This window comes from Aotus nancymaae, unplaced genomic scaffold (assembly GCF_030222135.1).
Source record: "Aotus nancymaae isolate 86718 unplaced genomic scaffold, 86718_ANA_hifiasm-v0.15.2.pri h1tg000059l, whole genome shotgun sequence".
Classification (NCBI taxonomy): Eukaryota; Metazoa; Chordata; class Mammalia; order Primates; family Aotidae; genus Aotus; species Aotus nancymaae.
In genome coordinates, this window is record NW_026988473.1 from 28,149,060 (window position 1) to 28,175,218 (window position 26,159).

Here is a 26,159-nt window from a genome sequence, read left to right on the forward strand (position 1 = left end):
AGAAAAATTTTAGTTCACATTACAGATTTTCTTGAGCTATTCAATAAGGTCATGTAGAGAATAATAGACATCAAAATCATGAAGGCATCTTTCAACAATCAGATCCTTTTGAAGTGAGTTTATATGTGAGTTATATTCTATTAACATTAAATATTTGAAAACTAGTTTTCTTTCACATTGGTGAGCTAATTAAATACTTTATAGAATTTGGTTTTCAACATGCACACTTTTCTATTCAACAACATATCTCAAATGTAGTAATTTGAAAGCTAGTCCATAGATTATTTTATATCTTGTTTCTGTGCATTTTGCTGTAGGATGTTGGGATATGGGGAAAACAGAAAATGATTTTGTGCCTGTTCCCCATTCCTTCCTCAGGTTTAGGTAGTGATTGGGAAAAAGGGCTGCCAGGAGTTCAGCTTCTTTGAGAAACTGAGCATTAGGAAACTTTTTTTTTTAATAATTTCACAGCTTTTGATAATCTGATGTCTCTACTGATCTGTTATAGTAGTCATGGACAAAATTAGACTTGTATATTAGAATCAACTAGAAAGAATGGCCATATGTGTTTACTTCATTTGCTGGTGAAAATATCACCCTCTTAGCCCAGAGCTTGCCATTCAGGTTTTTTTCCTTTCAACTATCTTTACATTTTAATGACAGCACCATAAGGGCCTGTTCTTCCAGCAGGAATACCAATATAATCTTCATTTCATTCTTGTCTACTAAAGCCTTAAAGGCAGCTTTCCATGTAGTATTTGAACTTAATTCTTAATTCACTTTGGAAAATGTGATATATATTTAGAGAAAGTAAAATTAAATGCAAACATTTCAAACTATATAAAAATTCCAGAGAAAATAGGGTGTGTCCTTCAAAAAGCCTTTAAATGTGGCCATGTTTAGAGAAATGCACTCAGGAATTCATTAAGTTAGGGAAAAAGTTTTAAAATCTAGTAGATTATTTTATAAAATAATTTTATAAATATTCTGGAGATAAGTATGTGGACTGAATCCATTAAGATGGAGCCAAAATTTCAATTTTGGAACATGCTCATTAGAAAAAAATTCATGTCTAAATCTTCTTGATTCTCCTGGAACTTAATATTTACCTGAATTTTTTGTTTTGTTTTTCATAAAGATAATGTGTTAGCTCTGTCTACTTTTCAAACCTCCACTTTCAAAGTTCCTAATTTCCCGTATTTTACATGGCTATTTGACACAGCTTCAAATAGAAATCATGTTTTCATTCAAGAAAAGTAATGGAAAGTGGAATTGATTTGGGTGTGTTCATGGAAAGATCTAAATCCTGTGAAAAATCTAACTTTCAAAATCCATATTAGAGCTTTAATTATTCCTCCATTTTAGTCTGAATTTACTGACAGTATTGTACTTAGCACCCTTTCTAAACCTTATTGAAGTGAGATTTTTAGTTAATATTTTAACAAGGATTATAGGACTCAAAGACTTTTCTATAAAAGTTACACATTTACATTTTTACATTTCTCTTGATATTTAAGACAGTATCATCTAAAATTTATTTTTGAATGAATATGCACATAGTAACGTGGATTTTTATCCACATTAATTTAGCAATTATTGAATGTCTGCTATATGTTAGGCTTTGTTCTAGGTGCTGTGAAATAAAAAACATTCTGCCTTTGTGGAATTTTTTAAATGATGTTGGCTCACTTGTTTTCTGAGTAAGCAGAATAATACTTAGGTGGACTACTGAGAAAATACACTTATCATAGTAGACTTTCATAAGTAGTTGTCACAGAACCTAAATACATGCACAAATAATGTTTTTGGAATTAAATGGTTGAATTTTAAAAGGCAAGCATAATGAAGTAATATCAAGTGATTGAAACTTGAGAGATGGGAGGGAAAGCAGTGTCAAGATTGTTACAAAAAGGAAAACATTTTTCTTATTTAAAAGGGTAATATATGTATTTATAAGAAAAAAATTCTAAAATGAAGAAAAAACCATATTTCCTATAACTTAATCACAGTTAACTTTTCCAGATCTGTCTATAAAACCTTAACTTTTTGTAGCTTGTTTTTTCCACATGGTAGCCTATTTTCGTGTTATTTAGTCTATAAAATCACTTTTAATGGTGGCACAGTAGTACATCCTACATGTATGCTGATTAACCAGTCCTAATTATCATTCATAGTGTTTCCAGTTTTTGTTTTATAAGAATCTCTTACATAAATACAAATTTATTTCAGTATTTTAACACTCATAATTGTTTCTTTAGATTGACCTTTTAGAATTCATATTTTACCATCAAAGGTTGCTGTTGCTGGTATGATCTTTTGAATTGGATTGATTTTTTAAGTGTTTCAGAATTTAAGTAAATATGACCAATGTGTAGTTTGATCAAGAATAGAGAAACAATGTTAAATAAATACGCAATTTTGGTGAAAAAGATGATTATTTGATAAGGATTTTCTAAAATGGAACTTGGAATTAGGTCATTTCAACAACAAAACAGAAATAAACTGCATAAAGGAATGAGAAGTCTAGAATTGGGTCATAATACAAACGTTGATTGTACTTGGAAAAAGTGATAGTGGTCTATAATTTACACTCATTTTTGACATAGTTCTGTGATACATTTAAAGGCCTGGAGAATTGAAAATTTTAGGACATCAAGAGGTTTTGGCTAACCTGTTATATCTAAAGCAGTATATATTATAGGTATACATTTGTATCTACATGTTTATTTGTATTTTTAATTTTAGAGATAGAATCCCACCATGTTGCCCAGAGCGGTCTCAGATTCCTGGCCTCAAGTGACGCTCCTCCTTTGGCCTCTCCAAACGCTGAGATTACAGGTGTGAACTACCACATCTGGCATTTATATCTATACAAATTGCAGAAACAATACAACTTATAGGAAAATTAGGAAGTACAGATTAAATTATTTTTTAGGTAGTGATTGCCCCAAAAATATAACCAAAATATAATTCCATGAGTTATGACTTAGTCTACCACTTTATCTTCAGTGCTAGAAAAGGACCTGCCACATAGTAGGCACATAATTATTTGTTGAATAAAAATGAATTTATTTGCAGATACTACTTTCCTGATTTCTTTACCTTAAGATTGGGAGCGGTAGTGAGAATATTCTGCAGCTACTCCAGTAGCTAACTTAAAAGCCTGTTTCTAGATCTTAAAATGTCATTCTGTAATATTTCCAAATTTCTTAAAACTACTTGTATTCTGTAATCTTCCAAGACATATTTTTTAGGCTGTAGGTGACTGGAGAATAGCTGAAAAAAGCAGTGAAAAAGTAAATGAACAGAAAATAAATTTATATTTAGGATTCCATTTGCTTTCAGGTTTCAGGATTGGGGCTAAGCTTTCTTGATAATTAATACAAGTAGAATCAGACAGCTTTTCTGCATCTCAAATCTGTTTAAGATAATTGTCTTAAGTCCCAGAAAAGTTTATGTGCTATACTTTAGAGTAGAAAAGATCCAGGGAACAAATTAGGAATGTGATTCTGCATTTCATTCGTTCATCACATTTATTGTGAACAACTACTATAAGAACTCACTTTAGATGGATCTTAGCCCTGCCACTGCTGTGTGCCCAGTACTATCTGAAAACCTGTGTTGACTTGTCCCAAATGGTTATTGTGCAAAAACCTAGACAAAGTATGCAGAGATTTACTTTTCCTTTAGAGTATATCACTTCTTGGTGTTCCTCTACAGAGTTATGTCAGGTTCATTTATTTATCAGTTTTTATTTTTTCAAAACCGAGCTTTGCTCTTGTTGCCCAGGCTGGAGTGCAACGGTGCAGTCTGGGTTCACTGCAACCTCCACCTTCCAGGTTCAAGCAATTCTCCTGCCTAAGCCTCCCAAGTAGCTGGGATTACAGGCACACACCACCATGCCCGACTAATTTTTTTATCTTTAGTAGAGACAGGGTTTTGCTGTGTTGGCCAGGCTGGTCTCAAACTTCTGACCTCAGGTGATCCGCCCACCTCAGCCTCCCAAAGTGCTGGGATTACAGGCATAAACCACTGCACCCAGCCTCAAATGTTTTTTTGAACCATTTCAATTTAATTGTATAATGATTCTCATAACTGGTGATTTTTTTTTGTTTGTTTGTTTTTGTTTTTGTTTTTGTTTTTGTTTGAGACGGAGTTTCGCTCGTTACCCAGGCTGGAGTGCAAATGGCGCGATCTCGGCTCACCGCAACCTCCGCCTCCTGGGTTCAGGCAATTTTCCTGCCTCAGCCTCCTGAGTAGCTGGGATTACAGGCACGCACCACCGTGCCCAGCTAATTTTTTGTATTAGTAGAGACGGGGTTTCACCATGTTGACCAGGATGGTCTCGATCTCTTGACCTTGTGATCCACCCGCCTCGGCCTCCCAAAGTGCTGGGATTACAGGCTTGAGCCACCGCGCCCGGCTTAACTGGTGATTTTTAAAACAGCATACTTTTTAAGACTTTTGATGTAGGATTTTCCCCCCCCAAGGGGTAAGGGAAAAAAATTGAATTTGAGGAAACCTGTTAAAATGCTCTTGACATAGAATTTTATTTCCCTGGTCAGAAAAATGTTAATTTCGTTAGCATTTACATCAACATTTCATAATGAAGCATGAAATATGTTCCTAACATTATGAAAAACTCATTTATTTTCGAACAGCTAAATAGCTATCATGCTTTCTTTAGATCTCAATATAAATATATTTCAGGGAAAGGACATGGCTAATCCAAACTGTTAAAAATAGATGTTAGTCACTGAGATTCATTAGACCTTTTCTGGCAAAGTTAACACTTTACAAAATTAAGTAATTTAGTATAGGTAATCATTAGTTCCAGTAATCTATCTGAGGATAGTTTTAGTTCCAAAAGATAAGGGATGATTAATTAATGCTTGGGAAATAATTGTGGAAGTTAACAAAGGACTGGAAATATGAAGTATTTCAAAGTATCAGGAGAAGATACGTGTTTACTCAATATGTTATACTTGTTTTACTCTCCCTAAGATAATCATTGTTGGTTTTTGTTTTTGTTTTTTTTAATAGAGAGAGGGTCTTGCTATGTTGCCTGGGCTGGTCTCAAACTCCTGGGCTCAAGAGATCTACTCACTTTGACCTTCCAAAGTGCTGGGATTATAGCCATGAGCCATTGCGCCCAGCCAATAACCACTGATTTGAATGTAATTAAATTTAAAGCTTAATTGATCTTGATATTGCTATTCTAGTTATCATACTCTTCTATAAAAGAAAATAGGAAGTTGGCGATTTTAAAAAATTATTTTTTTCACTAAAGACACTTCACATCTTTGTAAAATTTGGATAATTCATTAAAAAGGTAATGCAATTGTATGACAAATTTTTATGATAAACAGTAGGTATACCAGAAGGATAAGTATTTATGTGTTCTTTTTTTGTTTAGACAGGGTCTTACTCTGTCACCCAGGCTAAAAATGTAATGGTGTGATCATAGCACACTGCAGCCTCAAACTTCTGGGCTCAAGCAATCCTCCTGCCTCAGCCTCCCAAGTAACTGGGACTACAGGCATATGCCACCACACCTGGCTTAAAGTTAATTTTATTAAGAGCCTCTGTCATTGAAAATATACACTACTTATTATTATTATTATTATTATTATTTTTGAGACGGAGTTTCACTCTTGTTACCCAGGCTGGAGTGCAATGGCGCGATCTCGGCTCACCCGCAACCTCCGCCTCCTGGGTTCAGGCAATTCTCCTGCCTCAGCCTCCTCAGTAGCTGGGATTACAGGCACGCGCCACCATGCCCAGCTAATTTTTTGTATTTTTAGTAGAGACGGGGTTTCACCATGTTGACCAGGATGGTCTCGATCTCTTGACCTCGTGATCCACCTGCCTTGGCCTCCCAAAGTGCTGGGATTACAGGCGTGAGCCACCGCGCCCGGCCCACTACTTTTAATAGATTAAATATAAGCAAGTCTTAGTAAGTTTTGCAAAATTATTTGTATGCATTTAATGGTCTTTAAATGGAGATATTTTCTATTGATTAATGGCAGAAAGCTCTGAGAATCCCAGATGTCAAAACAAAATAATCTTAAGTATCAAGAATTTTTTTATTTTTAGAATTTAAACCAAGCTTTGGTTATCAGGTAGAATGGATTCCTGTACAAATGCGCATAACTATGCTAAATATATTTAAGAATATCTAACTCATAGGTAAGATGTTTTCATATAAATATTAGTAATACATAGGATAATAATCTTTTAAAGAAGAAAAATGAATTAGTGGTAGGATGGCTGAAGACAGGATATTGGTGTCAAAAATAGATGTTACTGTTAATTGGTGTCAATGTTAATTGGTGTCAATACCCTGTCTTCAGCCATCCCAACACTAATAATGGCATTTGAATATGGCCTGCACCTTTCCTCTGCATCAGTTAGGCCAATTATAACACTTTTGCTCTTTCTGGCTACTTGGTATATTTAGAGAAGTGTTTAGAGAAGATGTAATGAAAAGTTTATATTCCTTTAGTTCATAACTTTGTTGACTGGTATGATTTATAGGCACGTGGAATGTCTAGATGCTTTATATTTTTAATTCTTGATAACAACCCTTTGAAGTAGATGTTATTATCATTCCCATTTTGTAGGTGGAAAAGCTGATACTGTAAGAGAGTAACTGATGCAGTGTGATCAAATTCTTTTCATTTTACCACACTGCAGTTTTAACCTCCAAAACACATTGATGATTTTTTTTTTTTGAGACGGAGGTTCGCTCTTGTTGCCCAGGCTGCAATGAAATGGTGCGATCTCAGCTCACAGCAACCTCCACTTCCTGGATTCAAATGATTCTCCTGCCTCAGCCTCCTGAGTAGTGGAGATTACAAGCATGCACCACCACACTTGGCTAATTTTTGTACTTTTAGTAGAGATGGGGTTTCACCACATTGGCCAGGCTGGTCTCGAACTCCTGACCTCAGGTGATCTGTCCATCTCAGCCTCCCAAAGTGCTGGGATTATTAGGTATGAGCCACCACACCTGGCTGATGATTTTTAAAAGGTTGTTTGTTTTTTTGAGATGAAGTTTTGATCTTGTTGCCTAGGCTGGAGTGCAATGGCATGATCTCTGCTCACCACAACCTCCACCTCCTGGGTTCAAGCGATTCTCCTGCCTCAGTCTCCTGAGTAGCTGGGATTACAGGCATGCACCACAAAGCCCAGCTAATTTTGTACTTTTGGTAGAGATGGAATTTCTCTGTGTTGGTCAGGCTGGTCTTGAACTCCAGACCTCAGGTGATCTGCCCGCCTCGGCTTCCCAAAATGCTGGGATTACAGGTGTGAGCCACCCTCCCTGGCTTCAAAGTATTTTTTTTTTTAATGAATGATGTTTAAAAAAATAATGAGATTATAGATATTCTGTTAAGGCCACCAGTACCAGCTCTGTAGAAGGCCTCTCAAATAATATTTACTGGTTGCATTAATGAATGACAGTGGCCACGTACTAGAGATCAGAGAGTTTTTCTGTATTAGTCAAGTGTCTTTCTACATACATTTATTGGGCTAATACCAATTTACCAATTAAAGAAGTAATTGATGAATCCAAGATACAGGACCACTTTGTCAGGAAGGGTTATGTAAAGTTTGGTTATTTCATAGATGCACATAATAGACATAATTTTTACTGAAATGCATAGATGACAGTACAGTCTTTTTCTTGTTTCTATTTTTGTATCCACCCATATCACCCTGCCAACCATAACTATGTTTAACAACCTTGTGGGTATTCCTTATTCTCTATGCTTATATCATACATGAACATATATAGGATTTATTTTTAGTTATTGTTTTATAAAGATAGATTATATAAATTTTACTATCCTTTCATTCAATAAGATCTTGTGGCAATCCCTCCCAATTACCTGTTAAAGCTGAATACATAATATTCCATGCTGTGGATGCATCATAATTAAACTATTTCCCCACTGATGGACATTTAATTTTTAAACTGTTTTTGCTACTACAAAGTTTATGGTAATTAACCTTGTACAAATACCTCTCTATTCTGTTGCTTTTATTTTTATAGGATAATCCCAGGAATGGAATTGCTGGGTCAAAAGATTCATTTTTTAAAATTAGAATAGCTATTACCAATGGCTTTTCATAAAGGCTGTAACAATTCATATTTCCTCCAGCTAGGTGTGAAGTGCCGTTTTCATTACATGGCTTCAGTTGTGTTAATAGCTTTGTAAGTTTTTACCATTCTAATGGCTGTTAAGTAATATCTATATTTTAATTTGTCTTTCCCACATTGGAAGTGTATTGTCATATACCTTTTTTTTTTTTTTTTTTTTTTTTTTTGAGACAGAAGCTTGCTCTATCACCAGGCTGGAGCGCAGTAGTGTGATCTTGTCTCACTGCAACCTCTGCCTTCTGGGTTCAAGCGATCCCCCTGCCTCAGACTCCTGAGTAGCTGGGACCACAGGGGCGCACCACCACGCCTGGCTAATTTTTTGTATTTTAGTAGAGACAGGCTTTCACCAAGTTGGCCAGGGTGGCCTCTATCTCCTGACCTCATGATCCACCTGCCTCAGCCTCCCAAAGTGCTGGGATTACCACTCCTGGCCATCATATAGCTTTTAACCATTTACATTTTCTGTTCTGGGAATTAACTATTAATATTCTATGCCTATTTTCCCAGTGGGTGGCTTTGGTTTTACAAGTTGTGTGAACTGTATATAATCTCACTTGGGAAACTGGTGACTTAAACTCATCCTACTTTATTCCTACTCTCAACTCAGCCTATTTATCTCTACTAAGCAAAGCAGCTAAATACAAGGAAGCCTCAGGTTCTATGGGAATCGCAAAGAAGAGGCCCAGTAGAGGGCCTAGGTAAAGGACTAAGAAGCTGACCTCTAGAAAACTTGGAACCTCTCAAATGCCTCTCTACCCCAGACAAATGTTGACATCAGTCTGGCCTCTTGAACACCAAAAAGGATCAAAACAGGCAGGCTGAGTCCTCCCTGCTTTTCAGTAGAGATTTCTTCCTGGTTTCTTGGCAGGAGTGTTTGCTGCCTACACTTGCTACAAAGCTGTCATGGTAGAGAAGGGTCAGTTTCTACTCCTTTAGGACTGTTAACACAGCTTTAGTGAATAGACAGGAAAAAACCCAGCACATCAGAAGGATCTAGCAACCAGAAAGGAATATAAACTAAAACTGTCAGGTCCCTGAAAAAATAGAGCTGCTAGAGGAGAAATACAACTGAAACAAAGTAATATGAACACGGGATTCAAAGGGCTGTGTTAAAAACTCGAGTCAAAAACCATTATGTATGAGCCAAATACAGTTAAAGGCTAAGTAGAAGAGAATGGTCACATGGAGCCCTAAATGAATAGCCTGGAGAACCTACTGGACAAACTATTTTAACACCTTGAGCAAAAATTCAAAGAAAGGGTAAAGGTAACAGATTTCAAGGATGGAACCAGGAGATCTAATGTATATAGTTCTAGAAGGAGAAGAATGAACAGATGGAAGAGAGATACTTATTCTTGAGCTAAAAAAAAAAAAAAGTCCTGAGTATATGGGTTCAAAGGGCATGCTGAGTTCCAAGCAGATTTTGTGGTAATAAAAATAAATGACAGTTACTCACTGTTCAACCTGCTAGGCAATATTCTAAAGGCTTCATATTTATTAACTCATTGAGTCCTCAGACTAGCCCTAACAACGTAGGTATTATTATCCCCCTTAATCAGAAATAGCCAGATTGTGAACCCAAGAGGTCTGACTCCAGAGCCTTGATTGAACTGCTTCAAAGTACAAAGATCTATGTTTAAGAGTGTGCTGAAATGTGTGATCTCTGAAGATCAAGATAAAAATAATAAGTCCAGAAAGAAAAGTTATCAGCAAAAGCAAAAGAGACTGTCATCAGCATTCTCATCTGCAGCAGCTTAAGCCAGAAAACTGGGAATGCTTCTCTGTTACTGTACTACTTGAGAGAAAAGGACCTAAACATCTCTAATCAGCCAAAATATTTATTTACCTATCTGGGTGAAACAAAGATTTGCTGATTAATGCAGTTGAGCACCTAACCCCACCCACACTATGTGATGAAATACTCAGAAAAGAAAAAGAAATCTAATAGTATTTAATCTCTTTGCACATGCTATTTCTCCTGCCTGGAATAACTTCCCTTTCTTTACCAAACATCTCAGATTCTCCTAGAAAAAGTTATTATCTTTTTCCAGGAAATCTTTTGCAATTCCCCTAGTCTAAAGTCTTTTGCTCCTCCCAAATGCTCCTGTAGCACCCAGTACTTTCTTCATTTCAGCATTTATCCATAATCTCTTAAAACAACCTTCCATTTCCTTTTTTCCCCCATAAGATTGTAAGCTCTGTGAGGGCAGGGGCAGACCTGTCTTGTTCACACTGGTAGCCTCCATGCCTAGCACAATATCTGCAATATAGTAGGTTGATGGTGTGACTGAGTATATGTAGTCAAAATTTGCAAATCTTTTTTTGCTGCTCTACTCAGATTGTTCTAGTAGCTATTCAGGGAAAGGAAGTCTTTAAGTTTTTCTTCAGTGGATACATAAAGTCCTATTCAGGTAGACCTATTGGGTATATATTTCTGTATTCATCTCATTTTACAGCATTTTATTAAATTCACAAAGTTTCTATGTAAATGAATGTATGAAAATCCATATAGATTCAATTTACACAGGTATATTAATACTGCATTTTATCCATGTTTAGTTCAAACTTCTGTTATTTTTGAAGAAAATTATAAAGTATAGGAATGAGTTTGCAAGGTTGGTTAAAAACTGGTCAAAAATTCAGATTGCTGCTCTAAAAAAATAGTGTTAATCCTCTATTTTTCTGTTTCTCTTCAGATTAAAGCTAAAAATTATGACAAGGTTGAAAAGGTGAGTCCTCAAATATACTTTGAATTTTATATTGAAGTTTAACTTAAAACCTTGTAAGACAAATATAATAAAATGTTAACAATAATTGAATCTACATAGTGGTTTTTTACAAGTTAATTTGTACTTATCCAACTTTTTTATATGCTTAAAAATGTTCATCATAAAAATTTTGGAAAAGGAAAAGAAAATAATCACACTCTCCTGACAAATCATGAGAAGCATTTTAATTATCTAAACTGAAAATGGGGAAATTATTTGCCTTTTATTTATAAGAAGATAAATTCATAAAGGGAGATGAATTTGTGTTTTTGATTTTCCATTTCATCTATGTCCATGTGAAATTTATTTAACTGGATTCTGATAATATATTCTTGTATTTAAAGCTATTTCAGAGATGCCTTATGAAGGTTTTGCACATTGATTTATGGAAGTGTTATCTTTCATATGTCCGAGAAACCAAGGGTAAACTACCAAGTTACAAGTAAGTGAAATCAGGATCTTAAGAATGCAAGTCATCTCCAGGCACACAGTGAATCCCACATAAACTCACATCTTGTATTACCTCCAGGTGGGAAGAAATGTCAGGATTTGAAAAGTCAAATCCTTAGGATTTCCTAAGAAATTAGTAACCTTGAAAAAAGTGCTTCAAAGAAAGTCACTGGCACGAGTCCTATCCTGGACAATTGAAATCGCCCAAGCCCTTTCTATCCTGAAACACTGTGTATTTGCAACACCAAACTACTTTGTTGGCAGGCTTGTTGTCAAACTTTCTCAAAAGCATCTTCATACTTGTGCTAGTACTACTTTGGGCAGTCACAATGCAATGTGCTACTTAAGTGATCTAAGGGGTCTCTGACAATTAAGGTGATCTGTGAGGTCTCTGACAATTGTATTGTGAAGTTGCCATCCCCACTCTGACTTATACCCACCTCCCCATCTTTGCTGAATCTAAATAATGGACCTTCTGAGGTGCTATTTTTGTACATAACTTAACAGGCAAGTTATGTCTATTACTAATATTCTATCTTTATTGTCTCTTCCTGATTATTCTTTTTGTTATTATTTTTGTATTTTGAAACAGGGTCTCAGCTCTGTTGTATAGGCTGGGAGTGCAGTGGTACAACTTAAACCTCAACCTCCTGGGCTCAAGTGATCTTCCTGCCTCAGCCTTCCAAGTAGCTGGGACTACAGGAATGAGCCACCACACCTGGCTGATTTTTTTTTCTATTTTTGTTTTTTGTAGAAATGGGGTCTTTTTATGTTTGAGACCCCAAACATAGCAGGGTCTCAAGGGTAAGCCAACATGCCTAGGCTGGACTCAAATTACTGCACTCAAGCAATTCTCCTGCCTCAGCCTCCCAAAATGCTGGGATTACAGGCATGAACTGCCATGCCTGGCCTGTTTATACTTTATTGTCTTATATTGAAGTAGAAGTTCTTTCTCCCTGATATACCCTTTACATTTTAAAATAAGTAGCATTTCAATAAAAATACTTTACAGATTTCTACATTTTACTTTAGAGCTAATAGATCTTCAGACTTAATGTATCTCATTAATGAGAGAACGACAAATTTCCACATTTGAATCTGCTACATATAGAATTATGCAACTTAAAGGATATAAAGTAAGACATGAGCCTTATCTTTGATAAGCTCACAAGCAGTAAAGGAAACAATTTATGATACTGACAAGCTTAACATCAAAGAATGACTTTATATACTTACAAAGATGTCTTTAATTTTTGTTTATAGAGAGAATGTTCAAATTTGTTCTGATCCTGTGATCAGAAGCTATGTTTTAGTTATACATACATTTATTATTTATTTACTTATTTATTTTTTTTAGAGACAAGGTCTCACCATGTTGCCCAGGCTTGTCTTCAACTCCTGGCCTCAGATGATCCTCCTGCCTTAGCCTCCCAAAGCATTGGGATTATAGGAGTGAGCCACCACACCTACCTTCAAATAATATTTCATTTAAAATTTTTTTAGAGACAAGGTCTTACTCTGTCACCCAGGCTGGAGTGCAGTGGTGCATTCATAACTCACTGTAACCTTGAAATCCTGGGCTTAAGCAATCCTCCCACCTCAGCCTTCTGAGTAACTAGGACTACAGTTGCACACCACCACACCCAGCTAATTTTTTTAATTTTTATTTTTTTAGAGACTCGGTTTCGCTGTGTTGCATAGGCAAGTCTTAAACTCCTGGTCTCAAGTGATCCTTCTGCCTTGGTCTTCCAAAGCACTGGGATTACAGGCATGAACCACCATGTCTGGCCTAATCATAGATAAATTTTAATAACAAAAAAATTTTAAAAATATCTCTTTGATGTTCATTTCAGAGAAAAGATGGCTCAAGCATATGACTTTGCACTGGATAAAATTGGAATGGAAATTATGTCCTATCAGGTAGAGTTAAAATTTTTTAATATAGGCACTTAAATGGGCAAATACCAAGAAAGATATTAACATTTTTATTTCATTTCTTAGATTTGGGTGGATTACATCAATTTCCTAAAAGGCGTGTAAGTATTTTTCTAGTTTTTTAAAAAAGACAAAACAGTTGATTTAGGTAAAATATAATTTTTAGTTCTTTGAGAAATCTCTGTACTATTTTCCATAGAGCTGTTATTTGGGTAGATATTCAGTAGTGAGATCGATGGGTTGAATGGGATTCAGCTATAATACAATTGATGACATTTCTTATCCAATTTCAGGGAAGCTGTAGGATCTTATGCAGAAAATCAAAGAATAACAGCTGTCCGAAGAGTTTATCAACGAGGTTGTGTTAATCCGATGATCAACATTGAACAACTCTGGAGAGACTATAACAAGTATGAAGAGGTAAATTACCTCAGAGTAGTTGTTTATTATAAACTAAGCCATTTTAATTTTTATGCATTGTGGATTTGTAGATTATAGCCTTTCTAGGATCACATTCCTGGATATCAGTGTGACACTTTTTTTTTTATTGATTGTAATGAAAGCACTATAATGTTTTTGCAAGATTTTGAGAGTCTCCATATTAGTGTTATTTTTTAGAGGATACTCTGAAGAACAATAGTTCTTATAAAACTATTTTTATTCTTTCTATGCTAAGCCATATCCACACATTCATACACACACATACACATTGTCATTGACCTTCTATAAAACAGTTATCTTCTGGGAATTATTTTTCCAGTAGTAACTTTTGGGAATTTTTTTTCAGTTGCTGTGCACCTCTTTCACCTGATTACAGTGATGTGATTATTGGTTTGAATTTGTGAGGTGTGTGGCTGCAATCCAAGATCTTTGTGTTATTGGGATCTGCTTTTAATAACTGACTAATCAATCTGAATACATAAATATACATGCCAAATAATCTCTAGCATTAAAAGAAAGTTCCTTGGCCGGGTGTGGTGGCTTACACTTGTAATCCCAGCACTTTGGGATGCCGAGGTAGAAGGATTGCCTGAGCCCAGGAGTTCGAGACCAGCCTGGACAAGATGGCAAGACTCTGTCTCTAAAGATAAAAAAAAAAGTTCCTTATATGTATATTGTGATTTGGAAGAACTATACAGGGGAGTGAAATTGTTCCCTCACAGGCATTAGCTGTGGTTCTCAAACTTTATGGTTTTGGGATTTTAAAAATGATTGAAAACCACAAATAATTTTTTTTTTTATTGAGATAGGGTCTTACTCTGTCACCCAGGTTGGGGTGCAGTGGCATAATCACAGCTCATTGCAGCCTTGATCGACTTCCTGGGCTCAGGTGATTCTCCCACCTCAGCCTCCTAGGTAGCTGAGACTACATGCATGTGCCACCACTCCCAAGCTAATTTTTTTTTTTTTTTTTTTGAGATGGAGTTTCGCTTGTTACCCAGGCTGGAATGCAATGGCGCGATCTCGGCTCATCGCAACCTCCGCCTCCTGGGTTCAGGCAATTCTCCTGCCTCAGCCTCCTGAGTAGCTGGGATTACAGGGACGCACCACCATGCCCAGCTAATTTTTTTTTTGGTATTAGTAGAGACAGGGTTTCACCATGTTGACCAGGATGGTCTCGATCTCTTGACCTCGTGATCCACCCGCCTCGGCCTCCCAAAGTGCTGGGATTACAGGCTTGAGCCACCGCGCCCGGCCCCAAGCTAATTTTTTAGTAGAGATGGGATTTCTCCATGTTGCCCAGTCTGGCCTTGAACTCCTGAGCTCAAGCAGTTTACCCACCTTGGCCTGCCAAAATGTTGGGATTACAGGCATGAGCCACCACACCTGGCCAAAAGCTGTATTTTCCAAAACAAAAAATGTAGTGAGAAGAATGGCATTGTTTTTTATATTTTCACAAATCTCTTTCATATATAGTTTAATAGGAAACAGCTGGATTTTTATATCTGCTTCCATTCAATGTGTTATAATACTGAATGTCATGTAGCCTCTCGAAAACTCCTGTATTTTTGTGAGAGAGGCAAATAATGTCTTAGTATTATATTGAAAGCTATTTTGATTTCAGGGACTCTCTGAAAGGGTCTCAGAATCCTTGGGATACTCACTGAGTGGTAATGTTTATCTTTCCTTGCTACTTCTGTTTGTCTTTTTAAAAAGCGTTATACAACAGAACTAGTTAGAAAAGGGCTATTAGCCAGGTATGGTAGCCCACGCCTATAATCCCAGCACTTTGGGAGGCTGAAGTGGGAGGATTGCCTGAGGCCAGGAGTCTGAGGCCAGCCCAGACAACATAGCAAGACTACATCTCTGCAAAACAAAAAACGATTTTTTAAATTAGCCTTGTGTGGTAGTGCACACCTATAGTCCTATGTCAGGAGGCTAAGGCAGGAGGATTACCTGAGCCCAGGAGTTCAATGTTCCAGTGGGTTAGGATGGTGCCACTGCCTTCTAGCCTGGGTCACAAAGAAAGACTCTGTCTATAAAAAAAGAAAAAGAAAAGGGCTATCAAAGTCAAGCCATGGCTGTTCACCTAGATGAATCTGTATGTCTTTTTTTGTTTTGTTTTGTTTTTTAAGTCTTGTTCTGTCGCCCAGGCTGGAGCGCGATGGCACAATCTTGGCTCACTGTGACCTCCACCTCCCTGGTTTAAGCAATTCTCCTGCCCAAGTCTCCCTTACAGGCACATGCCACTACACTCAGCTAATTTTTTTGTATTTTTAGTAGAAATGGGGTTTCACCTTGTTGGGCAGGCTGATCTTGAACTCCTGACCTCAAGTGATCCACCTGCCTCAGTCTTCCAAAGTGCTAGGATTACAGGCATGAGCCATGTCAATTTTTTTAGTAGAATCTTAGATGAAATAGTTGACCCTTTTCAAATGATTCTATCTTTAGAAGTTCCCGATAAATGGAAACTTACTGCCAGCTCATAATAGACATAAGCACACCCTCCTTGATCTTTGAGATGTATAATGTGATTGAACCTTTATTTTTATTTTTTCTTGCTTTTCATGAGCGGTATGAACCTTTATTAAACAAGAAATCTTTTAAAATAAAGAATTTAAAGTTACTTAGTAAATGAATAAATTAACTGTATTGTATAATTTTTAAGATACTATACTTAATTTTAAAATATTTTTGCTTTTTCTAGGGTATCAATATTCATTTAGCTAAAAAAATGATTGAAGATCGGAGTAGAGATTATATGAATGCTAGACGTGTAGCAAAGGTATGGAATTCCATCAGGCCCTTTTTTTAATGATTATTTTGAGTCTGTTTTTTACAGCAGAGCTTTCCCTGTCTGGTATTACTCTTGATATTTTCAATCATTAGCAATCTTAAGTAACAGCAATTAAATTGCAAAATCTGAGATGATATATTTGAAATATCTCTTTGTAAGAACAAAATATAATAAATTGAGTTTAGAATAAATTATTTTTTAAAATATGGAAACAGAGGACATAAAGACAAGGCTCTACCTAGAATTGATGAAGTAATTCTTTTCCTTCTCTTGTTTGGGTTCATCCGAACATTGTATTACTCTGTGGTCTAATAACATAGCTCTCAGGGACACATTTTGATTGTGTGCATACCTTTCCATTCATTGACACTGTTAGAAATTAGGAAAAATAGCCCATTAATACAAACTATTGAAATTTTAACAGATAGTTTCTCCAAAGATGGAAATAACAGTGCCACCAGCTCTTCAGTCCTATTGATCTGTCAACTCTTACATCTTAGAAAGTAACCTCTTAGATCACTTAGGTCCTCCTAGAGAGGACCCATGGGTGTTTTGTTCACCCAATTCTGGGAACCTGTTCTTGAGTGGGTAATACTCTTATATTTTTCTCTACTCTTAAATAGTTTTTAGATTATATTAACAAAGTGCTATTTGGAAAATGTAGGCATTTTGAACATAGTCTTCCAAACTGATCTACCCCATCCCTCATATATCTGAGTTGTTCCTGGCTCACCAAAGAATTCTAAATGGTTGTTGTCTAGGAATATGAGACAGTAATGAAAGGCTTGGACCGCAATGCTCCCTCAGTGCCTCCTCAGAATACTCCTCAAGAAGCTCAACAAGTAGATATGTGGAAGAAATATATACAGTGGGAAAAGAGCAACCCTCTTCGTACAGAGGATCAGACCCTTATAACAAAAAGAGGTAACAAGATTAACCCTCGTGGGACTTCAGTTATATGTATGTTAGGCCACTTGGTATCCCCATAGGTTACTGAAACTTTGACTCAAACTTTTTTACCCCAATCTTTTTTTTCTTCTTCAGATTCAATAATTCTTAAAGATCTGTCTCCATGTTCACTGAACCTTTGTTTTCATCATATGCAGTCTGCGATTAAGCCCATCCAGTGAATTATTTATTTCAGATACTATATTTTTCAGTTCTATAAATTTCCATTTTATAAAATTATTTATTATTTATTTATTTTTGAGACCAAGTCTCACTCTGTTGCCCAGGCTGGAGTACAGTGGTGCGATCTTGGCTCACTGCAACCTCCGCCTCCTGGGTTCAAGCAATTCTTCTGCCTCAGCCTCCTGAGTAGCTGGGACTACAGGTGCCCAGTACCATGCTGAGCTAACTTTTGTATTTTTAGTAGAAACAGGGTTTCACTATATTGGCCAGGCTGGACTTGAACTCCTGACCTTGTGATCTGTCTGCCTCGGCCTCCCAAAGTGCTGGAATTACAGGCATGAGCTACCCACCTGGCCTATTTTTTATTTATTTATTTTTTGAGACAGAATTTCACTCTTGTTGCCCAGGCTGGAGTGCAATGATGCAATCTCGGCTCACGGCAACCTCTGCCTCCCAGGTTCAAGCGATTCTCTTGCCTCAGCCTCCTGAATAACTGAGATTACAGACATGTGCCACCATGCTCAGCTAATTTTGTATTTTTTTAGTAGAGACGGGGTGTATCCATGTTGGTCAGGCTGGTCTCGAACTCCAGACCTCAGGTGATCTGCCAGCCTCAGCTTCCCAAAGTACTGGGATTACAGGTGTGAGCCACTGTGCCCAGCAGTAATTTTTTATTTTTTATAGTTCATTTTTTTGGTTTCCATTTCTTAGTTGAGAGTCCTTGTGTGTTCATTACCATCTTTTTGTTTATATCTTTGAACATATTTGTAACAGTAGTTATAAAGTCCTCATCTGCCAGTTCCAACGTTTGGGCCATCAACCATCAGGGAATTTATTTTCTTTGATTGCTTTTTCTCTTGATTATGGTTTATATTTTCTTGTTTCCTGTTTAAATTTTTTCCTTTAGATATTGTACAAATGCATAGATGATACGTTGTAAAGACTCTGGAATCTGTTATCTTCCTCTGAAGAATGTTGTTTTATTTTAGCAGGAAGTTAAATTACTGTCAGATTACTTGGACTTTGTGGAGGCTTGGTTTTATACTATGAAGACAGATCTGTTTTAGTTTTACTCTTAATCTCAGAGTAAATATCTTATTCTTGGAACATAGTCTTTACTTCTAAGACATAATGAAAAGTCTAAGGTGTCTACCTTGATCATCTAATTGGATGGGACTCAAATTCTAAACTTCATTTCCCTTAGTTAGTTGCTGAGGTATCTATTTAACTCTTTCCACCTTCCAGTTTTGTTTTCTGCTGGGCTGTTTGTATTCTTTCCTATGTATGTACATTTTAGGGATCAGCTGAGGATTTGAGAATATTTATGCCCAGATTTTCAGGCTCTGGCTTTCTCTTTTTGGGGATGTCTCCCCTCAATTTCCAGCTGCTCTCATAGGCCAGAACTCCGTGTCACTTCAAGACGGTAAGACTGCAGCATTTGACTTGAGTTCTAGCTATCCCAGAAGTGCACGTGAGCATGTGCTTGAAGGGAAAAGCCATATTAAATATGGATCTCACCTAGTGTTGTTCTCTTTTTAAGGGCTCAATCTCTGATTTCTGCTTCTTTTGGTCATTTCCAGTAACTTTAAATAGTTGCTTTTGTATTTTTGTTTGTTTATAATTTTTACTTGCCGAGGCTTGGTCTGATACAAATTACTCTGCCACTGACAGACTGTAATTTGGTCCTTTATTGAATTCCTCAATCTTACCATGCTGTCTTACTTGTAGGTCTTTGGAAATATTGTTTCTTTTGCCTACTCCATTTTTATATCTACCCCATCCTTACTCCACTGTACTTATTTTTCTCTGACCTTCTTCAGTTGTTGTGTTAGATCTCAGTTCCTTAGTGAAGCCTTTCTTGAGTCCCTAAACTATGTTAAGTCCTGCTGCTGTAAGTTTTAAGAGTATACTATACTTCCATCATCATAATACTTTTGATCTTTGCTTTCTTAGTGTCTATCTTCCCCATATACTGTACACTTCTTGAATACAGGAAATCTTATTCACTTGTATATTTGCAGTACCTTTCACATTCCCTGGCATATAGTTGATGCTCAATAAATATTAATTTAGGCTAGCTGCACTTTGGGAGGCTGAGGTGGGAGGATTGCTTGAGCCCAGGAGTTCAAGACAAGCCTGGGCAACATGGTGAGACCCTGTCTCTATAAAATTTTTTTTTTTTTAGACGGAGTGTTTGTTTACTCACTCTGTCACCTAGGCTGGAGTGCAATGGCACCATCTCGTCTCACTGCAACCTCCATCTCCGAGGTTCAAGAGATTCTCCTGCCTCAGCCTCCCGAGCAGCTGGGACTATAGGCATGCGCCACCATGCCCAGCTAATTTTTGAATTTTTTAGTAGAAATGGGGTTTCACCATATCAGACAGGCTGATCTCGAACTCCTGACCTCGTGATCCACCCACCTCAGCCTCCCAAAGAGCTGGGATTACAAGCATGAGCCACCGCATGCGATCTCTATAAAAGACTTTTCAAAATAAGCCAGATTTGGTGGTGTACGCCTGGTCCCAGCTACTCGGGAGGCTGGGGCAGGAAAATCACTTGAGCCCAGGAGGTTGAGGCTGCAGTGAACCATATTTGTGCTACTGCATGCCAGGCTATATGACAGAGACCCTGCTTCCAAAAAAAAATTAGTAAGTAATAGATGGAGCTTACATGGATGATGGTGCCAGAAATCACTAAAGCTTTTTATTTCTAATCATCATTAATTTTTGAGGATCCTAATTTGGTTATGATACTTATATTGATAGTTTTACAAATAATACTTATTTTAATTGAATGGTTGTTTGTTAATTTCTTCCCTTAGTTATGTTTGCTTATGAACAGTGCCTGCTTGTGCTGGGCCATCACCCTGATATTTGGTATGAAGCTGCACAGTATCTTGAGCAGTCAAGTAAATTGCTTGCAGAAAAGGGAGTAAGTGTTCCTTCCCTATCCTCACTTTGATATTTTTGTGGTTTTGATATAGCAATGATTTACTGAAAAATATAACTGAATTTTGGTAATAAAGTGTAAGTGTTGAAAATTTTAAGCTTATATTAATATGAATCTTAGTGACACATATAATTAGACCTCCTTAGTCAGAATTAAAATAAACTGGCTATTTTTTAATGTATTAAAGTGACGAATCATTTAGAGTACTTGCATGATTATTTTGTAAGTTAAAATAATGAAAGGACTCTTTAGAATTTTTTTAGAATCCAGAAATGCATATATGTGCATGTATGTGTGTGTGTAAATACATATATGTGTACGTGCATACACGTGTGCTTTCTTTGACACATGTAAATAAAATAGAGTAGATATAACTATTAATTTTATTCTCTCACAATTATACTAAAATTATTGAGGATGAGCTTTTTTTTCCTCCTAGGATATGAATAATGCCAAATTATTTAGTGATGAAGCTGCTAATATATATGAAAGAGCCATAAGCACTTTATTGAAGAAGAATATGCTTCTTTATTTTGCATATGCAGATTATGAAGAGGTAAGTAAAAATGTTTAGAGCCTTCTTATAATTCAATTTTTTACTGCAGGACTGAACTTTTCTTCTTGCTGCTTTTTTGCCAGGCATATTGCTTTTGGTAGACAGAGATAATGCCAAATGAACAGTTATTCGTTATCAGCTTATACTATATTTATGCTCAATGGAGATGCCATTAGAGGTGGGGGATTATAGCCTTTGGATTCCTTAGCATTCAAATCCTGCTTATTTATGACCACATGTTGATATTCACTTCTTTTCTACCACCATAGAGTCGCATGAAGTATGAAAAGGTTCACAGTATATATAATCGACTTCTGGCAATTGAGGATATTGACCCCACCTTGGTGAGTAACTTTACACATCTTTTTCCACCTTTACATTCTTATCTAACAAAAAATAATTTAATTTAAATGTATATACAGTAAAATTCACTGTTTTTGTTTTATAGTTCTCTGAATCTTGACAAATAACATTGAGTCATGGGATCATCAATTAAGATAGAACATTGAGTCATGGGATCATCAATTAAGATGGAAAACATCTCCATCATCCCTCAAAAATTCTCTCATGTGACTTCTTTGTAGATATAATCCTTCTCTCTGACATTTGCCCTTATCTCTGACATTTGCTGATCTATTTTCTGTTAAAATTTTTTCTTTTCATTTATTTATTTAATTTTATTTTTTTGAGACAGGAGTCTCGCTCTATCGCCCAGGCTGGAGTGCAGTGGCACAATCTTGGCTCACTGCAACCTCCATCCACCTCCTGGGTTCAAGTGATTCTCTTGCCTCAGCCTCTGAGTAGCTGGGATTACAGGTGCGTGCCACCATGCCCGGCTAATTTTTTGTATTTTTAGTAGAGACAGGGTTTCACCATGTTAGCCAGGATGGTCTCGAGCTCCTGACTTCATGATCTACCCACCTTGGCCTCCCAAAGTGCTGGATTACAACCAATATCCTGGGAAGAAATTAGACTGAAAATCACTTTATTCTAAATCCTATTCTATCATAGTGGTTTTCAAAGTCCTGAGTGCAAAAGTGCACTGGTACTTTCCCATTGTCAGAGGAAGGGGACAGGCTTGTGGGTGTGTCTCTAGACCCTCTGCCTCAAGTCAATTATAGCTACACTACTTTTTTTTGTTACTGATTTATATTGGGATTCCACTGCTCTAGTTCCTACATTTATTATTATAATTCATTCCACAAACATATCTAGAAAAAATATTGCTGGAGTCTATGCATTGTGCTAGACTTCAGCAACATAATGACAAACTAGATTAAACTCCTTTTCTTGAGGAACTCATAGTTCATTCATCCATCCATTTATCCATCCATCAAAACTGGGTAATATACCTTGACATTATCAAAACTGGACAAACCAGGACTCTACTAATAGTCATTTGTTCATTAAACAAATACTGCATACTCACGATATGTTAGACACTCTGAAGGTGCTGGGTATAAAATGGCTCATCGTTTATCCGTGAGTTCCATTATATGTTGTTTGGAAAATAGAATAGTGGGCTTTTAAAAATAAACCAAGGCTGGGCGAGGTGGCTCATGCCTGTAATCCCAACACTTGTGGAGGCAGAGGCGGGCGGATCACCTGAGGTCAGGAGTTTGAGACCAGCCTGACCAACGTGGTGAAACTCTGTATCTACTAAAATACAAAAATTAGCTGGGCGTAGTGGCGGGCGCCTGTAATCTCAGCTACTTGGGAGGCTGAGAAGGGAGAATTGCTTGAACCTGAGAGGCAGAGGTTGCAGTGAGCCGAGATTGCGCCACTGCACTCCAGCCTAGGCAACAAGAGTTAGAATAAATTAATTAAAAAAATAAATAAATATAAACCAAGAAAATGAGAAGTTAAACATGTATTGCAAATGTGCCTGTATTAAACTAACTTTTGAGATTTTTAGATATTGGCATTCATTAGTGGAGTATGTTCTAGTAGTTTCACACTTTTCCTCTTAACCTTTAATTTTAGAATTAGTGATGATGATTGCACAACTTTGTGAATATATTTAAAACCACTGAATTGTAGGGCCGGGCATCATGGCTCACGCCTGTAATCCAAGCACTTTGGAGGCCAAGGTGGGCAGATCACCTGAGGTTGGGAGTTCAAGACCAGCCTGAGCAACATGGTGAAACCCCGTCTTAAAAAAAACAAAAGACAAAAAAAAAACCCACTGAATTGTAAAGGGTGAATTTTGTGGTATGTGAATTATATCTCAATAAAAAACAACAACAAATTAATTTACAGGCATCTCTAATACAAAAAAAATTAGCTTGTGGATTTAAATAGTATGTTATCTAAATTCCTACTTTCTAATTTCTTGGGTATTCAGGATTGCTTTTTTATACAGGAAACATACTGCCTAATTTGTAGAACACAAATACTTTTTTTTTTTGCATAGGTATATATCCAATATATGAAATTTGCACGGAGAGCAGAAGGCATCAAATCTGGAAGAATGATATTTAAAAAAGCAAGAGAAGATACCAGAACCCGCCACCATGTCTATGTTACTGCAGCACTCATGGAGTATTACTGTAGTAAGGTAAATACTGAAATACAAGTGTAAAGGTAAAACAACTTCCGTCTTCTGAGATTTGTAAAAGAAAGGTGGTCTTAGTTTCTGTCATTAAGCTTTTATTGCTCCATTTTTAAAGGCAGCCTAAGTGTATCTGTGTAAAATTACACAGAGCATCATCCAAATCCCCTACTGCCCACTAATTCATGCCTTATTAATCACCACATTTCTGAGCCTAAACTCCTTTGAATAGTTTTTAGCTCAGCAATTTTTACTTAACATGATTTTAATTTCTGTTTTAATTCTTAAGTATTTTGTCATATTTAGGTATAATTTTAATATTCTTATAAGTATTTTATCTGACATTACATGGAAATCAGTACTTTACTTTCTTTACTTGTAGGACAAATCTGTTGCCTTTAAGATTTTTGAGCTGGGGCTAAAAAAGTATGGAGATATTCCAGAGTATGTCCTGGCCTATATTGACTATCTTTCTCACCTCAATGGTAGGTTGATTCTAGAATCTATAATGATTACTTAACATTAAACCATCTAAAATTATGTTGCTTGAGTTTTTCCTTCTTGAATGTATTATAATTTTGACATGATAGCAGACTTGATAGGCACTCAAGAAATACTTATGTCATATCAACCATGAATATATTTACAGAGCAATGGTAGATACTTTTTGACTCTGCAGAACTGTTTTTATTCAGTAAAGTACCATCAGTAGTGGGATAAACCTGCAAAGTTAGAGTTAGGAGACATAGAATTGTTTATATTCATCTCTGATGACTCTGGGCAAATCATGTCTTCTTTCTTTAGAGGAAAACAAACCAAAAACAAACAACCAACAACAAAAAAAACTCTCTAGCCACCAAAACTCAAACTCAAAGATGCCCAAATGGTAAAGGAAAACACTAGGCTACTGGGGAAAAGATTCAAAAAGAAACATTATGGTTTTTAGTATTTATTTCCCTATTCTGTTGTAAGAATAATACTGGCCATCCTTTATTGAGTTCCTACCATGTACCAGGCACTGTGCTAGGTAATTCATATATGTATATCATTTAGTCTAGTTTACTACAGTCCACAATATGTAATTTTTTTTTTTTTTGATACAGAGTTTCACTCTTACCTGGTCTGGAGTGCAGTGGTGCAGTGTCCTTTGCCTCCCAGGTTGAAGTGATTCTCCTGCATCAGCCTCTGGAGTAGGTGGGATTACAGGCATGTGCCACCACACCCAGCTAATTTTTGTATTTTTAGTAGAGACAGAGTTTCTCCATGTTGGTCAGGCTGGTCTTGAACTCCTGACCTCAGGTTATCTGCCCACCTCAGCCTCCCAAAGTGCTGGGATTACAGGGATGAGCCACAACGCCCGGCCTCATAATATGTAATTTCTTAACCAAAAAAGATGTAGTATAAAAGTTGGTTTTTTAGCTAGGTGTGGTGGCATATGCCTGTAGTCTCGGATGCTTGAAAGGATCACTTGAGCGCCGGAGCTGGAGGTTGCAGTGAGCTGTGATCACACGCCACTGTACTCCATCCAGCCTGGCTGACAGAGCAAGACCCTGTCTCTAAAAACCATTTAAAAATAAATGAATAGGCCAGGCGTGGTGGATCACGTCTGTAATCCCAGCACTTTGGGAGGCTGAGGAGGGCAGATCACCTGAGGCCAGGAGTTTGACACCAGCCTGGCCAACATGGCAAAACTCTGTCTCTACTAAAAATACAAAAAATTAGCTGGACGTGGTGGCAGGCGCCTGTAATTCCAGCTACTGGGAAGGCTGAGGCAGGAGAATTGCTTGAATCCTGGAGGCAGAGGCTGCAGTGAGCTGAGATTGCGCCATTGCACTCCAGCCTGGGCAACAAGAGCAAAACTTAGTCTCAAAAATAATAATAATAAAATAAATAAATAATAAATAATCACTAAAAGTTGGCTTAAGAAAGAAATATGCAATTATATGTCATGTAAATGATTATAGAATTAGGTATTATAAGTATACATCAATAATTTTAATACATGATTTTGTATTTTAGCTTAATGATTCTAACATTCTGGGAAAAAGATTTAACTCCAAAAAATGAGATAGTGGGGCATTTAATATTTCGTATCAATCTTGTTTTGCCTAATTTTTAGAATAGCTACTAGTATGCGTATTTTTATTACTTTTTAAAAATGAAGATGACATATGATGTTAGCATTATTGTCTTCCAAAATCAGTGTTTTAGATAATTAATTCATTCATCTATCCATCCATGAAACATTTACTCATTACCTTCTGGTTAGTAGGGTCTGGGAATACAAAGATGAATAGGATTCACCAGAACGTTTTTTTGTGGGGGAATCCAATGTGTAAATATAATTGCATCATCATTTGATGGTTCATTGTATCATATTTCTGAGGTTAGGTGTGTAATCGTAAACTTCAATTTT

The 26,159-nt window shown here is 36.6% G+C and overlaps 1 protein-coding gene across 1 annotated transcript in view; it reads left to right on the top strand.

The window, feature by feature from the left end:
* The window catches only part of CSTF3 (cleavage stimulation factor subunit 3), a 74,248-nt gene that overhangs the window by 38,307 nt on the left and 9,782 nt on the right, over positions 1 to 26,159 (top strand). Inside the window, exons 4-15 of the mRNA XM_012452295.2 lie at positions 10,861 to 10,893; positions 11,277 to 11,374; positions 13,236 to 13,302; positions 13,384 to 13,418; positions 13,611 to 13,737; positions 16,466 to 16,543; positions 17,317 to 17,479; positions 20,509 to 20,618; positions 21,076 to 21,192; positions 21,462 to 21,536; positions 23,606 to 23,749; positions 24,126 to 24,228. Coding sequence (XP_012307718.1) covers positions 10,861 to 10,893; positions 11,277 to 11,374; positions 13,236 to 13,302; positions 13,384 to 13,418; positions 13,611 to 13,737; positions 16,466 to 16,543; positions 17,317 to 17,479; positions 20,509 to 20,618; positions 21,076 to 21,192; positions 21,462 to 21,536; positions 23,606 to 23,749; positions 24,126 to 24,228 — 1,150 coding nt within the window. The remainder of the gene's footprint in view (positions 1 to 10,860; positions 10,894 to 11,276; positions 11,375 to 13,235; positions 13,303 to 13,383; positions 13,419 to 13,610; positions 13,738 to 16,465; positions 16,544 to 17,316; positions 17,480 to 20,508; positions 20,619 to 21,075; positions 21,193 to 21,461; positions 21,537 to 23,605; positions 23,750 to 24,125; positions 24,229 to 26,159) is intronic.